The sequence below is a fragment of the Oryzias latipes genome, chromosome 7 (genome assembly GCF_053564925.1).
Source record: "Oryzias latipes strain Hd-rR chromosome 7, Olatipes_Hd-rR_3.1".
Taxonomy (NCBI): Eukaryota; Metazoa; Chordata; class Actinopteri; order Beloniformes; family Adrianichthyidae; genus Oryzias; species Oryzias latipes.
In genome coordinates this window covers 14342534-14369272 of record NC_136243.1, presented here as the reverse complement: position 1 = coordinate 14369272, position 26739 = coordinate 14342534, and the positions used below count along the sequence as shown (strand labels likewise).

Genomic DNA, 26739 nt, shown 5'->3' with positions numbered 1-26739 from the left:
TAATGAAAACGTACTAAAATTTAATCATTCATAAAAGCTGGAAAAATTTGTGACACAGCAACAACAAGCAATATTAGAGGTTGTTAAGTACAATTCCATCCTCAAGACAAATCAGAACACCCGTTGCCCCCATCGGTCTATAAAATACAAATTTCCTTAACTTTATTATGCAAAAGTGGAAGAACAATATATTATGGGGAAATATGGAAGGCTTGCAGCTGTCATTATAAAACAAAGTCACTTAGGAAAGATGTTATCTATGCACATCCTTGTAAGGAGGAACCAGTAAAGTATAGTTAATGACTCGTCTTCGGTGACACAGTTAGTGCAGAAATGTACAAGAAGACCAAGCTTTTACACAGGATCCTTTTCAGAAACATATTGTCAAAGACTGATATTACTTTGAATAAAACATTTTAGTTCCCATACGTGGATTGAAATCCACAGTCTATGTTTTCACATGAGACGTTTTCCAGAAGAAAGACACCTTGGATAAGAACAAACAAAAGATAAGAACAGAAATGAAAAACTGTTGTCACCAAGCCGACTGTACAAATTTCTTTGTCATTAAAAAGCAGAGAGGTTCTTAAAGAGTATGTGCCGTGTCTTGCGAGTGGTAAAGTTTCCGTCGGCCTGTTTCAAATTGCTCTGGCGAGGACTTGGAATGCTGGCACCATCCACTGGGAAACAGTAAATCATCACTTGTTTCTGCAGGTTTCACAAGAATGCAGCAGTTTGTTAGGAATGAACACAACAATGACTACAGCACAGTTTGGGTGGAGTTTAAAACATTTTAAAATGAAAACCACTGATACATTTACATGTCATTTCAGCTCAATTGTCATCAAGTAATAGGAAGATGACAGTATTTTTGTATTTTGTGAGCCGAATTACAGATTATCTAAAAGTAAATTTCTAATTTATCCCTCAAATGATTGTTTTCAATAATAAATATACTCTAAATCATCAAGAGGATGTTTATTTTACATGTATAAAATTGGAATAAACTTTTCTTCAGGAATTTGTTGATTAGAATTTGGTTTTTAATGACAGTTGTGCTTAAAATGTACCCAAATGGACTCATTAAGGTTTTAAAATAAAAAAACAAAATTCAAGCTTTGCATCATTTTAGATAGATGAGAATTTATGTTACTACATTAAGAAAATAAAAGCATTTTTGGTATTAATGACCTGTGGATTGTATGAGAGATCGTGTTCCCCCAACATTTAGAATCTTTTAAGAAATAAAAGCCAACAGGATATTTATTGACAAATTGTGTGTTTTCTTTCTTATAACAGTTTAAGGCTGCGTTCACAGTGCAGGCTGAAACGACCCAATTCTGATTTTTTTGCCGCTATGCGACCTGCATCTGATCTTTTCATGACAGTCTGAACGACACAGATCCGATCTTTTCAAATGTGACCCAGGCTACTTGGGTATGTGGTCCTGAATCCGATACGCATCAGATCTTTTGAAATGCGACCTCCGTCTGAACGGCCAGGCAACATGAATCCGACCGCACGTCATCGATATGCTACAAACGTCATAATTCTGCGTTGAAGTAGGCGGGAACAAGAACATAAACATCAACCATGGCGGACGATGCTGCTGAGACCAGTCAGGATGGAAGGAAGCAAGGTCACCGATTGGATTAATATTTGGGGTGACAGCTCTATTCAGGCCAAACTCAAGGGCTCATATCGCAACCGGGCGGTTTTTGAAAAAATTTCCAGCGAAATGGCCGAGCGTGGTGTTGAACCTTCCCCGCGATGACTTTTTTTCCTTCTTCTCCCTTTCTGACCGTGGTCAGAAGCGTGGGGGACAGAAGGCGGATCCTCCTTCAGGGTTCACTTCCCCGTTCGGACCCTCAGATTCTCCAGAGCGGGTTAAGAAAGAGTCAATAGCATTTATTCTGGGGGAAACCTTTAATTCTCGTTCTCCTTCCTCCTTTAACATACAACATGAATGCGCGCCGCCACTGCCCCCCTCATTCTCTACCTCGCTGCACGCGCTCTGTCCTGTCTCTTACACACACACACACACACACACACATGCGTGCAGCCCCAAGCACATACACATCCCCTTTCCACAACAGTGGATACAGACGATCCCGGCTCCAATGCCTTCTTAAAATGAGAAGATTGTAATTGTGCTGGCTCCTTTGTGAAAATAAATGTAACAATGCAAAAAGAGCTCCGCTGTTGATAACACTGTTGTTGAAATTCCATTGTTAACGTTAGCTACTTCCACAAACAATGAGTGATGTCGTTCACCATTGAGTACTTTTCTGCGCATGCGGGTCACTTCTGGGTCATTTCACACAGGAGATCATAAAAAATTTGCATTTAATTGGAAATGTTAACGGCCTTGCAAAAAAATTGGACTTTTACAAAAAATCGGAATTGAGCATTAAACCCTGCAGTGTGAACGTAGCCTTATTGTTCTGTTTATAAATCATATCCTCCTGACTACAGGAATTGCAAATTTGTTCTCTGTAGTGGTCATTTCTAAACCTAAATTTCTCCCCACCACTGCACACTATGGAATTAACTCCTTATAGGATCTACAGAGGACATTTTGGGCTTTTCAGTAAAACAAACGTGAAGGAGTGGAGCTCTGGGAATTGTAGTTTTTGGTGAAAAAAAAAGGGCCAAACTTTTTCTCTGGTAGGCAGGACGATAAGGGCTGTATTTGTATAACCAAAGCAAGGACAGCAACCTTGGTTTTTTTCATTTTCATTTATACTAAAGGCTTTTTAAAGTGGTTTCAGTGACCACTAACATGAGAAACTGTAGTTGCACACATCAACTGCAGGTGGCGTCAGATTTTTCATACCAACAAAAAAGACAAATCTTCAGGCAATGATGTTCATTTTCGTTAACCTCTACATTTCCTCGTCCTCATTAAACCACATCAAAACTGGCGTAGACTTTTTTTTGGTGTTTTTTTAAACTTTACAATCAAAACAGTCAAACAGCTTCAGGATTAGATTTTTAACATGAAATCCAGAAAATGATTATTTCCAGCACAGACTTCAACCTTCACTGACCACCTGCAGCTCAGAGAGCAGCTGCAGCTCAGCAAATGTCTACAATACATTTAACACCCACTCCGTCACTCACCTGGCCTGGAGCAACTGTGGGTGGCAGTCTTAGAGCAGCGTGCAGCCAGACTTCTTTTTTGTCTTCTTTTCAGGCGGCGATTTTCTGTTGATCTGTCGCACCAGATCATAAAAAATCTGCAACAGAGGGATGTGAACATTTCACATCAGCTGCACGTTCCCCAAGAGAAGAGCTCCACATATGGAAAGCTTTGTGCTAATGCTTTAAAAAGCTCCAGCTGCAGCTAAAAGGCATTAGGCGAGTGGGTCTATAGAGGAACCAGGATGCTGAGCTGCACCATCCGGGGGAGGCTCAGGAGTCAGATTAGGTGGTTTGGAGGAAATCCAGTGCTTGATTTTTTATTATAATTTTCAGTAAACCAAATCAGAATTTTGACATCAGATGAGGACTGGGCTCATTTATTGTAACATTTATTGTTTACAGGAAACAGCATAAATAACAGCAAATCGCTGTCACATGGCAAAAGTACTGAAATCTGAATGAAATCAGATGTGAGAATTGGTTTTCCAACAGAGCTGCTCCATGAACACATGACACTCACCTCATTAACGTTGATCTTTGATTTAGCTGAAGTCTCTAAAAAGGCACAGTTGTTCCACTGACGGGCCAGATTCTGCCCCTGCTCCTTTCCAACTACGCGCTCATCTTCCAGATCACACTTGTTCCCCACCAGGATCATGGGAACCTGATCAAGAGGAGGAAATGTTCAATTAAAAGCAGGATTTTTTTTAGCCACATAATAGCTTTCAAAAATTGGTTTGGCAGAATTCAAAGTAAATATGGTGCTTCAAAAAATAAGCTTAAGTCAATTGGTTTGACATTTGCAGCCAGGATTTACAAAATGACTGAACAGTTGAGGTCTGATGTCACACAAAAGAGGAAATGCTCATTGCTATGAAATGAACATATTGATTCTTGGTATGTACAGTGGGGCAAAAAAAAGTATTTAGTCAGCCACCAATTGTGGAAGTTCTATTTTAAAAGATGAGAAAGGCATTTAAATTTCATCATAGGTTAGGGCTGGGCGATATGGCCCAAAAATCTCCGATTTTATTTGTTTTAATTTGATTTCAAACCCCCCCCCCACTTAAAGAAAGCAATAAGTACAAACGGCAGACAACTTAAAGCAAATTTTGCTTTTATTTAATCAAACGCAAGACAAATGTAACCCCTATTTCTGGGATGAATAATAAATAAATGAATGCACTCTTGGAATCAAAGTCCCAGCTGTGTTTTAAGCCACACTTTGTAGTTTTGACTAAAAGGAGACAAACATTCACCTTGAGAGTAGCACCGCTTTCTAAAGGATTAACAATACAGCTCATATCTGGGGTCTAAGGTTTTAATCAAATGAATAAACCCCGTCTTCTCCACCGTATATATGGGTACCATGTCTTTGGCTATATGCAAAGCGACCGCTTCGGTGATTGTTCTTCAGTACCGAGCCCCGGTATTGAAAGAGTCCCGGTTCAACATTCTTCAAGACCGCAGTATCCAAAAGATCTGACCTTAACGGTTCTGCTATCAGTACTGGAGAAGTTGCTTTTTTTTGTGTCCCAAAAAATATAAACTAGAGCTGTGATGGTGTGGGATTTTTGATCACAGCGCTGATGAAGCAGCAGGAGCCGCGGAGTGAAGGAAAACAGTAAAAGGTTCCCCCCCAGGTGTTGGAATAGGTTTGTGGTGCTGCTGCCTTTGACTGCAATGAGCTTTAGGCAAATGTTGCAGCGTGGGGTCTCTTCCTCCACGTCTGTGGCAGCAAACCCATACCAGTTCCAATCAACAAATGATTTTATTCCTTTCTTGGGAACAAACTTCCCACTCTCACCGGTAGCCATGTTGTCGCTAGCTTTTTCGTGTGTGCTATGATGTTGTTGTTTGTCGCTTGCCATACCGCTGTGTGAAACTAACGCTACCGAAGCTCTGGGGAGCCAAAAATGCGCCATAACACAAAAACTCGATTTAGTTATTTTTTAAATTGCCTGTAACAAAAAATTCGAATTAATTCATTCAATTGATTTTTCGCTCAGGCCTATCATTGGTATATACCTCAACTATGAGACAAAAGAAGAAAATCAAACAGAAAATGACATGGTGGAAAATTACTAAGTATTTCATCAATAACAAAAGTTCAACTCTATACTTTGTTGTATACCCTTTTTTGGAAATGACAGCAGTCAAACATTTTCTCTAAGTCTTCACGAGTTTTTCACAAACTGTTGCCAGTATTTTGGCCCATTCCTCCATGCAGATCTCCTCTAGAGCAGTGATGTTTTGGGGCTGTTGCTGGGCAACATGGATTTTAAACTCCCTCCAAAGATTTTCTATGGGGTTAAGATCTGGAGACTGGCTAGGCCACTCCTGGTCCTTGAAATGCTTCTTACAAAGCCACTCCTTCGGTACCTGGGCAGTGTGTTTGTGATTGTTGTAATGCCGAAAGACCCAGCCACATTTCCTCTCCAATCCCCTTGCTGATGGAAGGAGGTTTTCACTCAAAATCTGACGATGTATGGTCCCATTCATTCTTTCCTTCACATGGATCAGTCGTCCTGGTCCCTTTGCTGAAAACCACTCCCAAACCAATTGCTGGCTGACTAAAGACTTTTTCGCCCCACTGTATTCTCTGGATATCTGACCATCTGCTTTGATCCGAAGCTGCATTCTGCTGCTGTAAATATCATTCAAAAAACAACAGACCCCTTCAGTCCATGCATCCTACAGAGTGTTTTATCAATGACAATGATTATGAAAAAGCTTCACCAGCTAATAACACACTAATCTCCAATTAAAGTTTTACAACAACATCCATAACTTGCATCTAAGGCTGGGTGATATGCAATGTTTTTATGTCACAATATAATTTATTATAGAAGGGGATAACAATATATATTACGATATAATCCAAATAACTATATAGTATATATGTCAAATTTGTACACTCTGCTCACAAGATAAATGTGTCATCATCAGCAGGTTGTTTGGATTTAAATATTTATTACTCATCATCCTTTAAACATAACAAATTCACTGAAAAACGAAGCATTAATTCTACAGATTAATTAAAATGTTTTCTAGTTGTACAGAACAAACATAAAATTGTCAAACCTTTTTGTCAACATGTGAAGAATAGTTAGAAACTGCCTTTAACTTTTATTACACTAATGGTTTAAACTTAATTCACTGAGCATGTATTGTCATCTCAAAATTATATTACATTTGAAGAAAGCACAGCCAAACTATTGTTCTAACAGTTTCTTCCCATACTCCCTCTTTTCTGTGCATGTTTTCTGCTGAGCAGGCCTCAGACTTATCTTCACTTTAGCCTTGGAGCTTCCCTCCAGCAGTAACCTGTGGGCGTTATTTTCACACGAGGCCCATCGGACGATCTTCTGAATATGCAAATGCAGGGTTTTTATACCAAAGCCCATCCCTGAGCTCGTTGGTTCGGACTTTGAATGTACCATGTTCATATGTCTGTCCCCTTCGTGTTTGGGCGAAGTAAAACCTCCACAAAAGCTAAGTTTTGTCTCTGAGTCATTATTCATTATTTCTGTGTGCAAGAAACTGATGGGGTAACGAACCTAAAAATATTCCTATTTTACAGTCCTTTCTAGAAAATCCAGTTTCTTCACATTTGGTCCTTCTGAGCCGGCCGGCGCGCGCCCTGGACATCGCTGGAACCCCTGGGGGGGGTTGCCTGAAAACCGCTAGCGGTCTGAGATCACAGCCTCAGCATTGACCAATCCGCCTTCAGGATCGGCGGCCCTCGCCCTTGGGTCCGGTGGTGCCCCCGGTGACGTCGGACCCTCATCAAATAGCGACGTTCATTGCTTGAAGTGAGTACGCCACACAGAAAGTCTGTCCTCTCTTTACTTGTTAGGGTTTTATGTTGACTGTGTCTGTGTCTTGTGTGTGGGTGCCTCATCTCTTGGGGAAGAACAGAGAGAGCCGTGTGCAGTCACAGTGCTGCGCGTGCACGCTGACCACAGGAGCGCCTGCAGTCAGCCTGCTGCGGGTGCATGTGTCCTCCTTCACGGGAGATGACAGGGAGAAGTGTGTAGCGTAAGAGAAAAACCCGTCGGAAGCTGTGTGTCCCCGACGTAGGGATAGATTCGGTTGAAACCCGTCGGAAGCTGTGTGTCCCCGACGTAGGGATAGATTAGGTTGAAACCCGTCGGAAGCTGTGTGTCCCCGACGTAGGGATAGATTAGGTTGAAACCCGTCGGAAGCTGTGTGTCCCCGACGTAGAGATAGATTCGGTTGAAACCCGTCGGAAGCTGTGTGTCCCCGACGTAGGGATAGATTCGGTTGAAACCCGTCGGAAGCTGTGTGTCCCCGACGTAGGGATAGATTAGGTTGAAACCCGTCGGAAGCTGTGTGTCCCCGACGTAGAGATAGATTCGGTTGAAACCCGTCGGAAGCTGTGTGTCCCCGACGTAGGGATAGATTCGGTTGAAACCCGTCGGAAGCTGTGTGTCCCCGACGTAGAGATAGATTCGGTTGAAACCCGTCGGAAGCTGTGTGTCCCCGACGTAGGGATAGATTCGGTTGAAACCCGTCGGAAGCTGTGTGTCCCCGACGTAGGGATAGATTAGGTTGAAACCCGTCGGAAGCTGTGTGTCCCGACGTAGGGACAGAATCGGTTGAAACGTGCTGTCGGCTGTGTGGACGGCTTAGGGACAGATTCGGTTAAGGCGCGTCGTGCACGGCATTTGGGAACAAACGGAGCTCCGGGGAATTCATGTGTGTGTAACGTTTTTTATGTCTTGTCTGTGTCTGCTTTCTGCGACGGCTTCTGTGGTGTATGCTCGCTTTGATTAATGCCTCATGATGGCTTTGATTCATATCTTATTCTAAATAAATGCATAATGAATATGGTGACTCAGTTGACAAATAATTAGGCTTCTTTTCTGATTCTCCAAGCTTTTTCTGCTGATTAGATTCAGCGCTGGAGGATCCATAAAAAGGGTTACTTGGGTGGGAGCTCTGGTTTGTGATTGAAATTGAGAAGCTGGTTCTCAGGACAGCCACATCCGCAAGGGATTTAGCTCTTGTAGAAGCCTGGTGTGGTCTATGAATTCCTGAGAACGTTGTGGCTGATCGTCATTCATAACCCTAGAAAACATGGGTGGGACTCATTCACAAAATCTCACTAAAAAGAAAAAAAGCACATTGATCAGGTCCAGAAAACTTTTCATAAAGTTTGGAAGTATGTGGGAAGTCAGGATCAGACATAAATCAAGTATTTGGATAAATGGTTTAAAGATTATGGATTTGATAGAAAGTTAAGCAGCCTCAGAGTGCAGGACAGAGCAGAAGGAGGGGGGGACAGCTTCACAGATCAGAGTGCGCGTGCCCGAGCCTGCAGACAGGCTGATGAGGACTCGCAGAAAGGAGGGGTGATTTCTCCATTGTAAGCAGATATAAAAGCTTTCTCTGCTCTCCGAATAATGATAGGACGTGTTTTAGTATGTTTTTTGGGGGTATTTTAGTGTTTAGGACATGGACTAGGGTAGATGTTCAGAAAAAGCAATAGAAAGTATCATTTCTTACAAAGCAGATGTGGATCATTTTGTGGAGGACAGACCTCCCTCTTGTATAAACATGATCAGACTCGGACGGCTGGTGCAGCCTTCCTTTTTTTTTTTTTTTTAGTTCACTCTCCCCTGCTCATAAAAAGTTTGATTGCAGCCTTCTGACCCCACTAATCAGGTCCCTGCATTTCTGCTTGTAAATCAGGATTGACCCCTTAAAAGCATTCCTGAGGGTCTCTGGTTCACTAACTCGCCTTACGTTTTTTTTAATGGACATGTCTGCTAATCGTTCTAAGTTTCAACTCTCAGGGGAATAAGTGCGGTAAGACTAAACTCCAGCTGGCCCAAGCACAAGTTAAAATTTTCGGGACATTTAGTTTCTGTTTCTAGCAAAATTATTTCTCTCCCCGGACCTCACCACCTTATCTGATCAGCCCCCACCTTTACTCACTCGCTGTAAGCTGCAGCTGCTTGCGCGGCTGATAGTTGAAACAATGTCACCTGTGATTCTCTTGTGCGAATTCTCCAGAATCACATGCAGTATGCTCCACTCCCTTCCGTCCAAGCATTACCATTAGTCAAACTGTTATCGGCCTGTTCATGCTACTGTTGAAATGAGACGCAGTTCTTGTCTGTTTCACTTTCAATGTGTTTTTTTCACAATTTTTATTTTTTTGATTTTTATTTATTTTATTTTATTTATTTTATTTTTTTCCTGATTTTTTTTTTTTTTTTCTACTCTCATGCCTGGCTCTACTGACACCATTGATGATTTACATGAGTATTTGAAGAAAGCTGTGAGAACAAAGGAACGCATTGAGTCTGCCTCCAGCTCTCTCCTCCCCACAGACTCTGCATCCTGACCAGAAGACCCCTGTCGGTGACCTGCTTTACTCGAAGGCCATTCAACGGACTGATTGGTCACACCCGAGGTGGACGGGCCCCTACAAGGTTCTCCTCACCATGCCACCTACAGTACACTTTGCTGAACGACCCTCCTGGATTCCCGTAAGCCACTGTAAATTGCTGAGAGCCTATGAGACTGACATTTTGAGACACATCCCTGGTTGAAGTCCAACTACGAAGCCGCCCCAGTGTGACACCACTCATGGCGAGGGGAGCTCCCTGGTGTGTTTCCTCTAGCGCTGCTCTCTTCCAGCTACAGTGAGCTTCGAACCAGCTAACATGGGTCCAGCTGTTCCTCGTGGTTTCATCTTGTACTTTTATTCCCTCTTCTTCTGGAGATCTCATTCACATCATCAGCGAGGTCAAGGCCCTTAAATCACAAATTTCTTCTCAGATGACTGACGCCTACTGGTCTGGGTCCCCACTTTATTGGTTTACTTCTGGTGGAGTGTACTGATAAAACTAGTCACTCCGGTCCTCTGTGTGTTGTTTTTCTTTTTTTCTTTTCGTCACCTGTTGGATTCCATGTGTCAAATGAATTATCGCTGTCAGGCCAACTCTATCAGCATTATGCCAACACTTAACCTAATTCGCATCCGCTCGTGGTTGAAACTGGTCTTTACAGATTTATTTTATTGTTTTTCTTTTGTTCGATTTCAATTTGTTTATTTTCTTTATTTCTTATTATGTTTCTTGTTCTATGTAACTTTAATTAATAATTTTGTGCCGAGGTCTGGACTGGTGATGCATGTGTATCCCTAGTGATGGCTGCTGAGGGGCACAGAGCCGTTGATGAGTTTTGCCCTCCCTGACTGCTCACTGAATGTTTCACACAGACGGTATAAGTTTAGCCCTGGAGGTTTTCGCATCAACACTCATGTATCACCTACCACCTCTGATATGCTCATTTATTCACGTTGATTTTATGTTTTCTTTTGTATTTACATGTACCTCTACATTTTTGTTTTCGATGCAGAGCCGATATGCTGCCTATACTGAAAATCTTCGTGAAATGGTGTATGGTTGATGATGACAGGAGTTCTGCTGACTATCCATGTATAATTTTAATATGACAAACAGGGGGGTATGTGAAGAATAGTTAGAAACTGCCTTTAACTTTTATTACACTAATGGTTTAAACTTAATTCACTGAGCATGTATTGTCATCTCAAAATTATATTACATTTGAAGAAAGCACAGCCAAACTATTGTTCTAACAGTTTCTTCCCATACTCCCTCTTTTCTGTGCATGTTTTCTGCTGAGCAGGCCTCAGACTTATCTTCACTTTAGCCTTGGAGCTTCCCTCCAGCAGTAACCTGTGGGCGTTATTTTCACACGAGGCCCATCGGACGATCTTCTGAATATGCAAATGCAGGGTTTTTATACCAAAGCCCATCCCTGAGCTCGTTGGTTCGGACTTTGAATGTACCATGTTCATATGTCTGTCCCCTTCGTGTTTGGGCGAAGTAAAACCTCCACAAAAGCTAAGTTTTGTCTCTGAGTCATTATTCATTATTTCTGTGTGCAAGAAACTGATGGGGTAACGAACCTAAAAATATTCCTATTTTACAGTCCTTTCTAGAAAATCCAGTTTCTTCACACAACATCCTGTGAATAAGCTAGGAACTACAAGCAAATTCTCAGAATTTCTTCTCATAGTTTAGACTGTAGCTGCAGCGCAGGTCTTACCTTTGTCGTTTTAGGTAGTAGATTAACAAATAAGTAAATAAACAAACCATCTACTGGCTAAACATATTCTGTAACAACGAAATTATAACACCGTTTTACACAGAAATACCTTCGTTTTTTTTTTAAATAACTTTTTGTACTTTTTTCAGATTTTTTTTTTTGACGAATGAAAATGCATAAAGTAATTTATAAATGGTATGAACACGTCTTTACTGCCATCTAACTGTAAACTCAAATTCAAATATACTGGGAAAACAAGAACAGATTTAGAGAGTTCCTCATTCTACTTCCAGGTGATCAGACTTTATATAAAATCATCACATAAAAACAGCCTGAAAAGGACAAAAGAAATTCACCAACAGAAGAGAAAACTAACATGACTAAGTTTACGCAAACGTTTTTACTCGCCGTCTGGCGGCTAACCCTCTAACTTTTACTTGCCAATGGAGAGAAAATGCTCGCAACTGGCGAGTGTTAATTTCAGACGCTTCAAAATAAAAGTCCATGGCAATAGACTCATTCTTCTATTGAAAAAAGGTTTCATTGCGATACATATTATTGTTCAATCGGACAGCCCTACTTGCAGCAAATCTCCAGGAAAAACTCTTCTGTCATATGTGCTAATTTGCACAAGATCTAAGCTGTGAGGTCATGTTTGTAGAACAGTTGAACAGCATTCCTGCAGATGACTCAGCATTTTCACCGATGGGGGGAAATGTTGTGTAAAAGCACATCTTTTTAAGTTGGCTTTTCTGTTGGCCGTTATGAAACCGAAGCTCAAAAAATAACACATTTTATACCTCAGGAAGCACCGACTGTGTACATGTTTTCCTCCTGTTTATTTAAATGAATTGAGCTTCACACAGTTTGTCCAATTAAAAACACAGCTTATAAAATCTGACAAGTCAAGTGATCTGCTGCAAATAAATGACAAAGCCAGCAAACTTAACACCAAGCACACCCTTCCTCTAAATGGAGCTGTATGAACGCAGACTGAGTGTGGAAGATTACATCAAACAGCAGCTCAGATCTTCTACCCCCACACACGCTTCTCGTACACACCATTGCTGTGTGATGTTCTAGCAGAATTACTCAATAATAAAAACATGTTGCTGCAGAAGGCGAGTCGCATTAAACAAATGATCACATTTTTATGTTTTTAAAATAAACTTTTTGAGCTTTTAAGTGTATTGTAATGCTCATTTTTCAATATAAACAACCCCAAAGTGGTATTTTGACCCGTTCCTCTAAAAACCTGCAATCTGAGCACCGGCAACTCCCAACCCATGAAAATTGAGACGTAGATAAGTGAGAACAGCCCCTTCCAGGAAGCTAAAACGCTGTTATTTCATGTGCACAATATGCACATCCATCTTTGCAAAAGTGTGGATGTTACTTGTTTTTGTGGGGCAAAAGTCAGACACGCAGCCGAGGCCGGTTCTGGGATGACGTCATGAAATGGGCGACATCCACAAGGAGCGAAAGTCTGTGCCTCTGAGATCAAGTCGCCTTTCTGCCGGGTAGGAAAATTGTACACTTAAAAAAACCCAACTCATTTCATAAATAATTTGTTCTTTCGTGTGCCAGGAGTAAAAACCGATCATACATATGGATGTAGTTTACTCCAAAAGGCTTAAGAAAAGCATGATATAGGCCCACTTATCTTCATTTGTGTGTCAAATAGATTCCACTATCAACATCCAGAATTCAGCAGACTTAATTCAAAATATTTACAAGCTCCAAGTTCATGTAGAAAACTATCGCACATATTTACTATAAAGTTAGAAGAAAATTGCAATCATGCAATAAATGGGATCTAAAAACAGCTAAAAGCTGAGATATATTGATGCTTACATGTAGTTATTTCAGAAAATGGTGGACTAATTCTTTCAGTTCCTTTAAGTTCAAGACCACATCTGCAAATGTCCGTCTGTACCTTCTTTCTCCCTTAGCTGCTCAAACTCAAAGCAGTTTTTCCTTGAAAGTGGGCAAAACTCAAAAAAAAAAGAAAAAAAAGGCAGAATCTATGTACATAGCTAGAAATATTTCAAGAATATCTCAGTTAACATTAGTTCCACTAACCCATTTGACCTTATCAACACAGTCTATTTCTGTGTGTCTCTGCTGCACTGCGCTAAGTTACATAAAGGCTAGCTTCAACTCCGGAGTGAATGACTCAGATGTTTGAATAAGACATTTGCAAAAGAGGAAGTCGTGTTACACAAGGTAGAAATAAGCAGATTTATCTGCATTTTAAGACGTTAAATTGGAATAAATAAAAGCAGCACAGAGAGAACTCCAGCTAGAATCACGTTCCTGAATGGTAGGTTGGTTCCTCCAATCCAGTCCACATACCTCTCGTTAGTCACGTAGAGAGACGAAGCTCGAATCTTCTCTAACACCATTGTGGCGGACTTTGCCTATGATGCATCATGTCAGATAAATATCTGAGACATATTAAACAGGTCATAAAGAGTTATGCGGGTGTGAACACGACTGAAGTGTTACTGACTAAATCACATACTGTGGCTTTGTTGGCAAATCCTGAAGTTGTCACCTGTGTTCATTTCTGAATAAATTGGCAAAAAAGCAAAGATTGGTGGGATTTTTCAAGTGTATCATAAAGAAGCCTTAGACAACATTTACTTTAGGACGCTTTCATCGGAAAAGTTTGACTCTGTTGGGTTGTTTGGGTGTTGAAAGACAAGAAAAACTATCATAGCTTAATTATTTTGCTTTGCTTTGACACAATGTACTCTGGAGCAGTGTTTTTCAACCAGTGTGCCGCGGCACACTAGTGTGCCGTGGGAGATGGTCAAGTGTGCCGTGGGAAATTGCCCTCATTAACTGATCTAAAAACATTTCCCATCTCCAGGATGTCAGCTTTGTTCATCCAAACAGGCCCTGATAAAACACTGAGAAGTTAGGAATATGAAAGATCATAAAATTATCTTTTCTTTGTGTTTATATGATTCTATTAAAGGCATTTTGATAAAAATGACGGTACCGCGATTAAGCTGCAACTAAAGGCCCGTACACACCGGGACGAATATTCGCCAGGCGTTATTCGCCAGCGTTTTTCGCCACGTTTTTTGTGTTCACACCCAGGCGATTTTCGCTGACGATGAGTGGAGTGAACATGCAATTTCATTCCCTGACATTAGATGGCGCTTAATGTAAAACAGAAATACTCCTGTACACAAGGTGGCGCTGCGCAACTTTACGCTTCTTAAAGTCGCTTTTCACTCAGAAGAAGAGAGCAAGTATTTACACGCTTGTCAGAATCAAACAAAGAAAACATGAATATTTCAAGCATCAGTAGCTCCAACTGGTGCTTGGTTCGGGGATATTTTAGAATGTCCGTCATTATTGCTTCGCGGCTGTGTAGACGCTACTTGGCGTCTATCTTCTTCGCTGGTATGTGTGCTCAGCAAGGCAGTTTTGTGTTTGAGCGCCCCCAAGTTGTGTTTTACTGTAACTTCAGAAGCTCCAGACACGTGAGCAAAAGCGCCATTCTCATTGGTCGAGTAGATTTCGACGCGACGCGTCGAAAAAAAAAAACGAACCCGAGGCGTTTTTTTTTTTTTGACGCTTTAACGCGTGGCGTTTTTTCGCGTCGGTGTGCACACTCTCGTTGGTGCCCTTTGTTTAGTCACGAGGCGTTAAACGTCGGCGAAAATCGCCGGCGAAATTCGTCCCGGTGTGAACAGGCCTTAAAGCTGTTTTTGGAAAAGTCCCGCCCCTTTAACTGTTTCCACCAATCATTCTTGAAGGCTTAATCACATGCCATCAGTCTGACCAATCAGAAGTGGTTAAAGTCTTAACTTCCTTGTTCCAATTTAGCTCAAAAAGTCGCTCAGTTCTGACAAAAATACCAGCTAAAGCTCGTCTTTAGCGGTGTAGCTTTCCACAGAATCCGGTATCAGACCGTGGAAAAGGTGAACAAAACAATGAAGCTCAGAGACGCGAGTCTTTCTGTCCTTTTGCGGCAGTTTTCACACTACATCTCCTATGATGCATTGGATTATAGGGACAGCGCCTCAGCGCACAATGAGTCGTCCTTGTTAAACGTCTTGAAACCACAACGAACACGCATCAAACAGTTTTTAAATTTTCTAACTTTACTCTCATTTCATCTTTTAGAAAAAACAGCTGCAACTTCCTGCTTTTTCTGCCACAATTATCACAGAAACGCACGCAAGATTGCGCGCGCGCGGCGGTTGGGGGGGGGGCTGTAGATCAATACGGACTATGGGTTTTTTGTCAAGGTTAAAGTGTGCCGTGGCTCAAAAAAGGTTGAAAAACACTGCTCTGGAGAACAGATCAAAGCCATATAAAATATCACCGTTACTACAGCTGCTGCTTTGGAGGCTGTTGTGCCTGAAAAAGCCACTGAGCAGAGAGGAGAAAAAAGAAAAACTTTGTGCTGTCACTTCTCCATTAAAACAGTTTTATAGACAAAACATTTCACAACTGATTTACTCTCATTCAAACTTGCACCATGAGCCTTTTTTGACTTAAAATGTGAAGGCTGACCTCACCAACTGCTTAACTGCTGGTCAGCTGATGATAGTTACCAGTCAAAAATAGGTGCTGCATTGTTGTTTAGGAGCCAGGCTTGAGGTTTAACCGATCTCTAAACAAATGGGCACTCTCCTTTTAAACTTGTAGCTGTATTACAGATGCGCAAAGACACATTCTCATGCAAGAAGCTACATGACAGCAGTTTCATCAAGCAGCTGCAGTTCATGAGGGGAGACAAACAATGAGGCGGTCCCATTTTAGATCTGAAAAAGCTCCTAGAATTTAATAGTCAACGCATCACCAAACCTTGTTTTTAGAAAAAATTAGATTCTTTGTTTTTGTCTTTTAATCACATGCAAGTTCAAGCCAGAGCATGAAAATAGCAGGTTGGGAGGGTCTGGTGCTCAGATTGCAGGTTTTTATTAGAATACTTAGAAATGCGTGAACGGATCAAAATATGGCTTTAGGGTTGTTTATGGTAAGGAATGAATATTCTAATACACTTAAAGTTGAATGTGAATGATATGGGTCCTTTATCAGTTTTGAAAACTCACTCTTTAACCATTCAGCTAAAACTAACCAGGAATTTTGGAGCTACCACGATTTATAAACACCAGATGAGATGCGGTAACTATTAGAAACAGTGTTCCCCCTCGCTTTATCGTGGTTCATCTTTTGTGGCCTCACCGTTTTGTGGATTTTTTTTGAGCTACACAGCATGTTTTTTTTAAACACCAAGTTTTTTTCCGTGTCGTGATTGGCTGTTGACCTTGTCAATCAATCTCCTCCATGCCGTGTCTCCTGTACAGAAAGCGTTCAGTCTGTGGCATTTACATAAATTTTCAATCCTGATCAGATCTTTGTTTTTGTTCTACAATAACAGAACTATTTTCTATGAAGATTTTGACTTTAAAAGTTTAAACAAAGGAGAAAAGTGTGAAAATGTTCATGTCTGACAAAAGTGTGTGATAATGATTTTCAGACCCTTAACCCTTGTGCTATCCTATAGGGTCCAGATGACCCCGCCCTTACTTTGACGTGTTCAAAGGTGGAGAAAGGTGGATAGAGGATTTCATGTAATCCATGGACACCAGTGAAGATCACAAACCATTGAAGAAAAAAGTTTCAGCGTTCATTCATAAAGTCTAGAGGTCTGCACTCACATCCTCTGTGTCCTTTACTCGCAGGATCTGCTCCCGGAGGTCCTGTAGGTCGTTAAATGTCGACTGTGCTGTAATGGAGTAGACCAAAGCAAAGCCTTGTCCGTTTTTCATGTACAGGTCCCTCATGGCCGTGAACTGTTCCTGCAGAAGCACAGAGAGTCCAGATCATCAGTGACCTGCAATTTGCTGCAAGGACCAGCCCAAACAAAAACCGTTTGCTGCAGCTTACTGTTCCAGCTGTGTCCAGGATTTCAAGCATGCACTGCTGCCCATCGATCTCCACTTGCTGTTCAAGAGAAGAAAAGATAAAGCACAGCACGACTATTAACAGGTTGGAGTGTCTTTGAAAACGTTCCTCATGTCACTAATGCTGCTTGTGGTTGTACCTTTCTGTAAGAATCTTCTATTGTGGGGTCATACTTCTCCACAAAGATGCCTTGCACAAATTGGACTGTCTGAAAGAGACAAAAAGAAATAATATTTAACTTGTGGCCCAGGATACATCAGGTGGTGACCAGAACCTGAAAACTTCTGATTGGTCATAAACAATCTAAGGAACTGATATTGTTACTAATACCGTTTAAGTATTCAGAAAAACCTTTTCACATATCCTTTTTTAACTTAATCTTGAAACCATTCTCAAGCATCAGTTTAAGTTTTCATGTTCTTTTTAAATCAATTCTTAACTAGCACGGTAAAATAAGATCTATGGTAAATACAGTCAGGTGAAGAAAAAAAGTGTTGGACCAGAAATGTAGTTTAAATACCTTTTTTCTGAAGGAGAATTTTACATTTTTAAAGTAATTCCCAGTAAAATATTACAAGTTATTACTTCCTCTTAAAGATTATAACGAGAAATGCACTAGATTAAGATTTTATGCTCATCAGAATAACTCAATACAAGTCTGCAGTCACAATGATGAGTTCAGTAACCCTAAACTACAAAAGTATCAGTGACTCAGATTTTCTCTGACAGGTCGCTTTTCTTACACCCACAGATACTTCACATGTAACACACACATTTTTGTCTTGTAGTCCTAAATAATCATAGAAAATACCAAGTCACTGTCTTTCAAATTATGTCACGTACATATTTTCCCTTTAAGGTTTGCACGAGTTGCACAAAAAGGTTACATTTCTACAGTTTGAATAGTTAAAAGACTTGTCACTTTAATATTACCCAGTGCCTTTAAAGCTACCACAAGAGAAAACTGATAAGACAGAGAAAAATCCTTCACCTTTTCCATGAATCAGCAATAACATTGAAGCCATGACAAGGAAAATGATGGAGTTTCAGTCAGGAAGTGATACATTTTATTATGAATTTTGGATTAAAGGCTCCAGAAATATAAATTATCAGCCGATCCTTGGGTTCAGAAAAAGTAATGCTTCTTTTTACTCAATTTGCAATTTGTCCTGTTTGATGCTACACAAACACAAAATGCTATAAATATTTTGAAAATACGTCTGCGTTCCACGAAAGCCTAAAATGCTTGATGGTATGAACTCACCAGTGCAGATTTTCCCACGCCTCCTGATCCCAGCACAACCAGCTTGTATTCACGCATGGTGGGCAACTTCACCGGACCGCACAAGAGTCTGAGAAAGAATGGAGGAAGGATGAGGAACTGAGAACAGAGTTTTCTACTACAGAAAACAACGTCTTTCATCATTCAAATGTGCCATCTTTGTTCAGAATGAGGGCACAGAAAGAAAATGGAAAAATATTTTCAGAACTTCACTCTGTCAAATTAGGTTTCCCACCTAATCCTAAAGATATTTATCCAAAATAATAGACTGAGTTACTTAATGGAGATATAAACAAATAATGATCAATCAATCATTGGGGAAAAAAAAGAGTGAATAGCAATTTTAAAAAAAGTCTTTCAAAATCTCAAGACCATTAAGTGAATAAAGTAAGAAAACAAGCCGGTTTTAACACTTGGCCTCTAAACTGTGGAATAAAAGCTGAAGCTAGTGCGTCAGTGTTCCAGAGCTCCAAATAACTTCACCTCATTACAATACAGGGGAAAAAGGCCACCAAGAGTGACCTATCATCAGCTTCATCAGCTCAACACACTTTCAGATCGCACACACGGCCTGGAATTAATTAGCAGGAGAATGTTCAAGTGTGACACGCTTCACACAAAAATAGGCATTTTCTCAAATCAATCAGCTGGATCCCAATTTAGGAAAACCTTTAGTCCACACAGCAGGAAGAACCAAAGATACATTTTGAATTATGACTTATGAATTACAGCAGTAATCTAGTAATTTGAGAATCCAGATGACAAAACCGATTTATGTTGATAAGTCCCTCTACATCTGGGGATTAGGGGTCAACAGATTCTCAGGTACAATATGACAACCGCTCCAGAGAGACTGAGGGTCGATGGGGAGCCAAAAAAAGTGCTCAAACTACGGTAGTCCTAAAGAAAATCAAGAGACATGGAAGGATTGTGAATCTCAAATACTCTGTTTTTTTCCGAAAATCAAAAAAAGAAAACTCAAAAATAGTAATTATATCATGATAATGACATTAAGTTATAAAATTAAATGATTTATTTATCTTTCACATCTATTTTGACTTAAAAAATGAATTGATTTAAAAAAAACAAAAAACAACCCTAATTCCATGAAGAAGAAAAAACAATAAATCAATCACAAATATGGAAAAAAAGGTTTTTGTTCATCAAATTTAATTAAAACATCATGATACATATAAAAAGTATTTCTTTATTTACCATGTCAGAGAACATCTACAGTAAAGCATCAAAGTACATTTTTGAATCTGAACCTGATGCAGGTCTGCTGTGATCTTTGTCGAACATTGAGACAGGCGCTACATACAGCTCTCTGTCACAGTCGGCCGACATTAGCAATTCTAACTCTGATGTATGAAGGACAAACAGAAACCCGCAGTGAGAAACAGACACACACAAAGAGCCATTGTGATGACCATCCTTTACTCAAGTACATACAAACACAGAAAGGAGATCAGAGAAAGCATGCATGCCCACTGCGCCAATGTCATTACTGGGGTGAGGGGGCGTACCTCGAGGTGACGCCAGCATGCGCCTGATGTGCTTGTTAGCTTAGAAGTGAATGCATGAAGAGGGGAGGAAAAAAAATCACTCCGTTTAAGATGTAAATTTGTGTGGGTGTCACAGCCTTTGCCTCAAAGCCTTTCACATCAGATAAGCAGCATAAGCCTTCCTCTGACAAGATTTGAGGCTGGACTCAAACAGCTGAAGTAACAAGCACTTCATTTATTCGTCCCACTTAGGGCTATGAAAATTAAAACGCTTCCTCGTTTTTGTTAGCAGCTAATGAATACTTCAAAAATGAAGGAATAGATGAAAGACATCACTTAATTTTTTTTTTAAATATAGTAATAAATAAATAAAATGACCTACTGTTCACAGATATGTCGATAAGTCCCTCTACATCTGGGGATAAGGGGTCAGCAGGTCCTCGGGTACAATTATGTCAACCGCTCCAGAGGGAATGAGGATCAATGGGGAACCAGAAAACACCAAAAAAAAAGTGCTCAAACTAGTCCTAAAGAAAATCAAGAGAAGATTTATGTCAGGAGTACATATAAATGATTACAGATTGCATCCATCCTATTATAGTGTAAAAAGTCAATCACATCTGTGACTGTCACTTTAGTGCAAAAAGACCTTAAATCTCCTTCCACAAAGGAACTTAAAACTAAAAGGACTGTAAAGGTGTTTTACAGATCAATACAAAAAGCAAGACAGTCCAACAGAAGGTCAACATCTCTTGATGACAACTACGGCGTCATGAAAAACAAAAGTTAGATAACAGCATTAAAATGCAAATAATCTAGTTTTAACCCAACTTCTAACCTGTAGAAACACAAAACACATAAATGCATACATTTGGCTAGGGTTGAATGGCAGTGAAGCTAAGTAGGTGACTCAACCCCTTCAGTTCAATATACAGCAGGTATCATGTGTCATCCCCGGACGCTGTAACTGCGTTTTACCTCGACTCAAATGAACAGGAAGGCGCCTGGTTCGAAACTTGACAAAAACTTTCTTCAACACGACTTTTTCTTAACGAATCGTGGTTTATGACAAGGCCGTGGCGCACTGTTATCTTTTATAACCGAAAGCCGCTAATAAAATTTGTTTTGTTTTCGAGACAACTTTTTAGCGGAGTTGGTTTCGAAAGGAAGGGTGTGGCTATTAGTTCCCCATTGTAACAAACGCTCTAACATCGTGTAAAAGTTACCCCAATCGACTGACGACTTTACGTAAACGCAAACACGAACTGGTCACACATTTTACCAGACAAATTTTAAACATTACCTACAAAAAGTCTTACAACTTACGTATTAGCATTAAGTTAGCATATAAGCTAACTAACGTAGCTGGAGATCAGGGTTAAACTCCGAACTACAGAAACGATAAAACTAAAGATATTGTGGCCAATAGACAAACAAGTTAACAAACAGATTAACACTAATTCACCGCTTGAATTTATTTTACAACTTTGTTAATGTTCCATAGCGGCTCACTAACTACTTCGCTCAGACACCGAGTGCTAAGTTAGCTTAGGGCTGAACTCTCAGGGTGTCACTACTTTACCGAAAGTTTTACTTAAAACCCCTTTAGAGTTACCAGAATACATACACAGAAATGAGAGGTATAAATAAACGTTCGCTTATCTAAATCACTATAAATGTTTGCACGAACAACTCGTCAGAATCCGCGGTTAGCAACCGTTAGCTTTTTAGTCTTTTAAATTAGCCTCTCAGCTAAGCTATTTACCAACAAGCACCAGTCTTTACCAGCAGCTTTACAAGTTGTCCGGGTTAAAATACAATAGCTGCTTACTGTATCCTTACTGAACTACTGCGTCATAATTGAATTAATTACTTCGAAATAACTGATTTCAACAGTGAGTAGAAGCCTGATGAGACTCACCGTGTTCCGCTACGTGTGCGCTAAACGTTCCGAGCCTGTGGATGTACGGAAGGTTCAGCGGGAGCCGCTGATTGGACCAGACTCGGCCAATTATGGCAGCGCTCTGTAGAGCGGTCACTTCAGCCGCGCGGCTCCTTCTGCTCTTATCATCACATAGGAGCAAACACATGACATGAAGTCTGTTAAAGCGCATGTGCTTACATCTATGCAGCAGGGCTCTAGACTGCCGCTAATTTAGTCGCGACTAAATTTTTCAACGGTGCGCCTAAAAAAAATCCATATTCGCACGCACCGGTGCGCCCACACATTCTGTATTGTAGTGGCCGTGGGGAAAAAGCATCATCTCCGCGAGTCTGAAAGTCTCGTTCCTGTATGTGTGTGTCTGTGCAGGTGTAACACACTTCGAATAAGAATGGTTGTTTTTGTTGATGAGAATGTACATCTGAGCCGTTCAGTTTGGGTTCGTGCTGGCGTCACCTGGAGCGGATCGTGAAAAAAGTCTGTAAAAATTCTTAAACATCGGAGCTTTAGCTCCTGCATTTACAGTATTTCCAGTACCGTAACTTTCCCACCTTTAACGCATTGAAAGTAATTCCAGTGGACTCTTGAGCGGAGAAAAGCAGCTTTCCGCTGATGTGCGCAGCACCGTGCTGTAGTGAAGTGTTTACGTCATCAACGTACATCAGCGGATACCGCAGCGGAGAAAAAAGCATTGCAGAAAAGTGGAGCCGTGGCTCCATACGTTAGTAATGTGCTGCGTATATCGGCGCAAAACCAGAAAGAAATGCCGCTTTTCTCTGCGTCAGAATCAGCGGATTCAAGAGGATCGCGAGAACGGTAAAATATTTACCTTGTATGTCAAAAAATAAATAAGTTAAAAAAAATGTTATTTTCGCTGCAACAGTTTTGATGTTAAAGGATTAACTACGCTGGCCCTAAAGTTCAAATCACATCAATAAATCACTCAACGCAAAAACATGACAATTTAAAAAGCAAAATAAATAATAAGACATTAAGTTTTAGAAATCAAAACAAAATTTGAAAATGACAAAATGAAATGTTTTAGAAAACAAAAGTAATCTTCAGAAAACAAAATGTTAGAAATGATGATTTGATGAATGATGATTATGGGACATAGCTGATTGGATGATGACGTATGTCCATCATATTAACAGTTATTAGACATGTAGCACCTCAAAACAAAAATATGAATGTTACTGCTGACCCAAAAAAAGCTGCTGCTGTCAAAGAATATTTTAATTCAGGACAAACATATGAAAAGATTCTGGATCTGCTCTGCACTAATCACAAAACTTTACGTTTTTTTAACTGAAATTTCAGCTCAGTGATGCAATTATTTTTTATTCATTTTCAAAGCGTTACCAGTTGTCTTTTAACCATGATTTTTCAGTTTTTAGCCAAATATTTTTTCTAAACTGTCGTTTTCTTGGACATAGTTTCTGTAGAGCGGCAGTTCATTACCTCTGAGTTGTGGGTGGGAATGTTTGGACTGGAGTAACCCTCTACTGACATTTCATGGAATCTCTGGTTACACTCTGTCCCACGAGCTTACAGCCCCTCACAATTACAACCATGGCCGGCCCTCCCTATACGCGAATTACGCAGCCGCGTAGGGCCCCCGTCACTATCAGGGCCCCGAAGTGGCGAAAAAATAAACAAAAAAGACCCAAACCTGGCAACCAATTTCATAGAATTTACGTACCAGCGTGCGCTCTGAATGTTGTGCAAGAGAAAGTTGCCTGCACTTTTGTGATCCCCCCTTCAACACACCTGAACCAATCTGGCAACCCAAATAAGGACGTTACGCCCCTCTTAGCAGCGATTGGTCAACATCATTGCATCTGAGCCTGGCACACTGTGTATTTACGAGCTCATTTTATTTCAATAAAGTTGGGGAAAAGAAAAAAACGAGCACATTTTGTCACACTGATCAAAGCGACAACAAGACAACTTCATGCCATTAGTGACTTTATCCATCATTAGGAGCTGAAAAAAGATGAAGAATTCAACATCAGTCACAAGGTAAGTTTGGAGGATGTTGGGGCCGTATTTTTTACATTATCCAGTATTTTTGTGCAGCTGCGCGATTTACGTAAAATACTAATCGATCCGAGGTGAAGATTGCACATTAAGATTAACGACCCCGTTTTTGTCGTAATTTCCAATGGAAAACTCGAAAATAATTCTGATACCCAAGTTTCCAAGATGAGGTCGGACATGACCTTCTAAAACAGCTGAGAGCAGAGAAAAGTAAATAATGATGATTATGGTGGCTGAAAAATGTTTAACTCACGTTATCGTATTGGTTATTGTTTTGCTACAAATATTTAGTGCGTTCTGCATTTTCAGCTTTATGTCATTAAAAAAACTGCTGTTTATTATAGCAGGTCAGGTATTCCGACTTTTTCAACATTGAACGTGTCTTAAAATCTTGCATTGGCATGAAATATGGAGAATCAAAACTGCCAAATACATAGGAAATGAATGTTCTCATAAAATGATAAACAAAATAAATGTACTAATTTTAAAATCATGAACATACAAAATAATTGATAAAGACGTGTATAAATGCTTAAATTTCCATTTATACTCAAATTATTGTTCACATTTATTATTTATAAATGGGTAAATTTTTTTCTTATTTGTATTTTGCAGTTTTGATTCTACATAATGATGATGTTTTGCACAGTTCCGTCTCAGCCGACAGTTTCTTCTGCTCTCAAAAAGTATTGGAGGTGGTGCAGCGTCCACATCCCAAGATGTTCCTGACTTCACTGAAGATGTCATCTCAGGTAATTTTAATAACATGTAAAGTAATTTAAAAAACAGTGTCTGCATAACCCCTTATGTTCATAAACAGCAGCTGAAGAGAATGGAGTCCCAAGTTGTTCATAATAAAAATGAATAAATATCCCAATCAAACAATAAATCTCATAAATATATAAAAAGATCATGAATTTGTGAAAAACCTGCACACAGATTTTAATCGAGCCACTAAACTATTAGTAGTTTTCTGCTTTAGGTATTTTATTAGCTTTATCATTGATTATTGTATAATTATAATTCTTGTTTTTTAGCTGCAGAAGAAACTCCTGTCACCACATCTACTGTTGAAAGGGAAAACATTTGACTGCTTTACTTTTCACTGTTTGCTTTTATTGAAGTTATGTATCTTATGTTCCAGAGGCTCCAAGAGAGGCGTGTATGGAAGAGGAGCCTACTGGATCCAAAATTCCACCTACCGGTACCTCAAACCCAGTTGGTCAAGCTGAATGACCAACCACACTCTTAGATCCAGTAAGAATGGATTTGGTGCAAAGAGGTCCTTTTCAGACTGAAAAAGACTCTGACTTTCTAAAATCCCCCTCAGTGAGCTGTTGTTTTCTTTATGTATGATTGTTTTATCGTTATCTGATTTGGTATTAAGTTGCTGTTTTTAATAAGTTGGAGTTTTGTGAATGTCATTTGTTGAGTGCCTAATGTTACATTAAAAAAATGTATATCTATATACATTTGTCATTCATATTTATTTCTTTGCATTTAAAATTTGTTTGGCACCACTAAATGTGCATCCAACATGCAGACAATTTACTGTATTCAATTCTTCGGCAGCAACAATAATTCACAAATGTATTAATAGAGAGATCTCATTTATATTACAACAACAGTTGCTTTTTTTGGTGCTGCTGATCAGTTGGAGGGCCCACAAATTAAATTTCGCTTAGGGCCCCCAGAAGACCAGGGCCGGCCCTGATTACAACCTAACATGACTGGTGCGACAAAAATGGCAAACAATATCAGAGCTTTTCAGCCGTACAGTTTAGATCCAGATTCCAACTCAGGCGAGGAAAACAAAGACATTCATGGATCTATTTGTCTGCAGGTGAATGCATCAGAATGGAGCAGAGCAGGGAGACTTTGGTTCACCCGTTTCTCTTGCTGTTTCAGAAATGTGAGGTTTTTTTAAACGCCATGTTTTTATTAGCTCTTATTTAGATAAAGAGATACTCAGAAATGAAGTTTAATTCTTAAATTATTTTATATATCATGAGAAAAATGCCACAAGAACATGTTCAAATTATCAAAAGTATGAATTTTATTAGAGTGGGTCTTTAAACACCAACTTTTTCATGTAGTTAGTCATTAGTGTAGAATTGTGTGTCAAATAAAGGACTTTTTGTTCATTAGTTTGTAAGTTAATCATTTTTAAGTCTCAATGCCAATATTGGCGGTGAATAAAAAGGAAAGTGACATTGTAAAAGTGTTGAATTAAAGGCAATGTGGTCTAGCACCTACCACCTTGCCTCTGGTGGTAGGGCGGGCGCCTGAGTTTGGCAGCGGAGCCGCCACCAGTGTGTGAATGTGTGTGTGACAGGGTGAATGGGTCTGTGACTGTAAAGCGCTTTGTCCTTGTAGGAAGAAAGGCGCTATACAAGTATACGCCATTTACCATTTTACCATTTACCATTTAGAAGGTAGGTTCACCAAACTTTTGTACTGGTGCATCTATAGGATAAAGCTAAACCCATGCAAGAGAGACCCAAGTCCAGGAATTTTGCACTTAATGCATTTTAAATGTCAAGCATATTCAATACATTACAACGGACTTGGGACTTTTTTGCACATAATCAGATAGCTTTTCCCTTGAAGACCATAGAACATATAATATCTCTATTTTGAAAAATTGTAGACTTGGGCCCCTTTTGAACTAACCGATTCAATTATTAACATAAACAATGAATCAACAAATTCAAGAACCACTTCAATCATCTCTTGATCTATTTTGAAAATCAAAAAACCTGTGTCGTTTTCTAGGACATTGT

At 39.9% G+C, this 26739-nt stretch overlaps 1 protein-coding gene and 2 long non-coding RNA genes across 7 annotated transcripts; 2 read left to right on the top strand and 1 right to left on the bottom strand.

Moving 5' to 3' along the window:
• rap1aa (RAP1A, member of RAS oncogene family a) lies at positions 1-22126 on the bottom strand. Of its 4 annotated transcripts, none has more exons than XM_004070864.3 (9): positions 21896-22126; positions 20357-20501; positions 18452-18539; positions 17327-17395; positions 17170-17226; positions 16941-17081; positions 3665-3808; positions 3124-3239; positions 1-708 (listed from the first exon to the last, which is right to left on the bottom strand). In XM_004070864.3, exons 3-8 carry the CDS (start codon positions 18506-18508, stop codon positions 3153-3155), a joined length of 555 nt encoding a protein of 184 aa, XP_004070912.1. In that variant the 5' UTR covers positions 18509-18539; positions 20357-20501; positions 21896-22126; the 3' UTR covers positions 1-708; positions 3124-3152. The 4 variants fall into 4 exon arrangements, with proteins under 4 accessions (XP_004070912.1, XP_078806398.1, XP_078806399.1 ...); XM_078950272.1 differs by lacking the exon at positions 21896-22126 and adding an exon at positions 21740-21870; XM_078950273.1 differs by lacking the exon at positions 21896-22126 and adding an exon at positions 20953-21679.
• LOC144994066 (uncharacterized) lies at positions 6565-11052 on the top strand. The gene is made up of 2 exons (XR_013657446.1): positions 6565-6959; positions 9507-11052. It is a non-coding gene; the product is annotated as an uncharacterized LOC144994066 (long non-coding RNA).
• Positions 22127-23810: 1684 nt separating the features above from the next.
• LOC105354432 (uncharacterized) lies at positions 23811-25295 on the top strand. 2 transcript variants are annotated; one of them, XR_013657448.1, is made up of 3 exons: positions 23811-23938; positions 24606-24708; positions 25101-25295. It is a non-coding gene; the product is annotated as an uncharacterized LOC105354432 (long non-coding RNA). The 2 variants fall into 2 exon arrangements; XR_013657447.1 differs by having other exon boundaries at positions 23812-23938; positions 24572-24708.
• The last annotated feature ends 1444 nt before the right edge of the window (positions 25296-26739 follow it).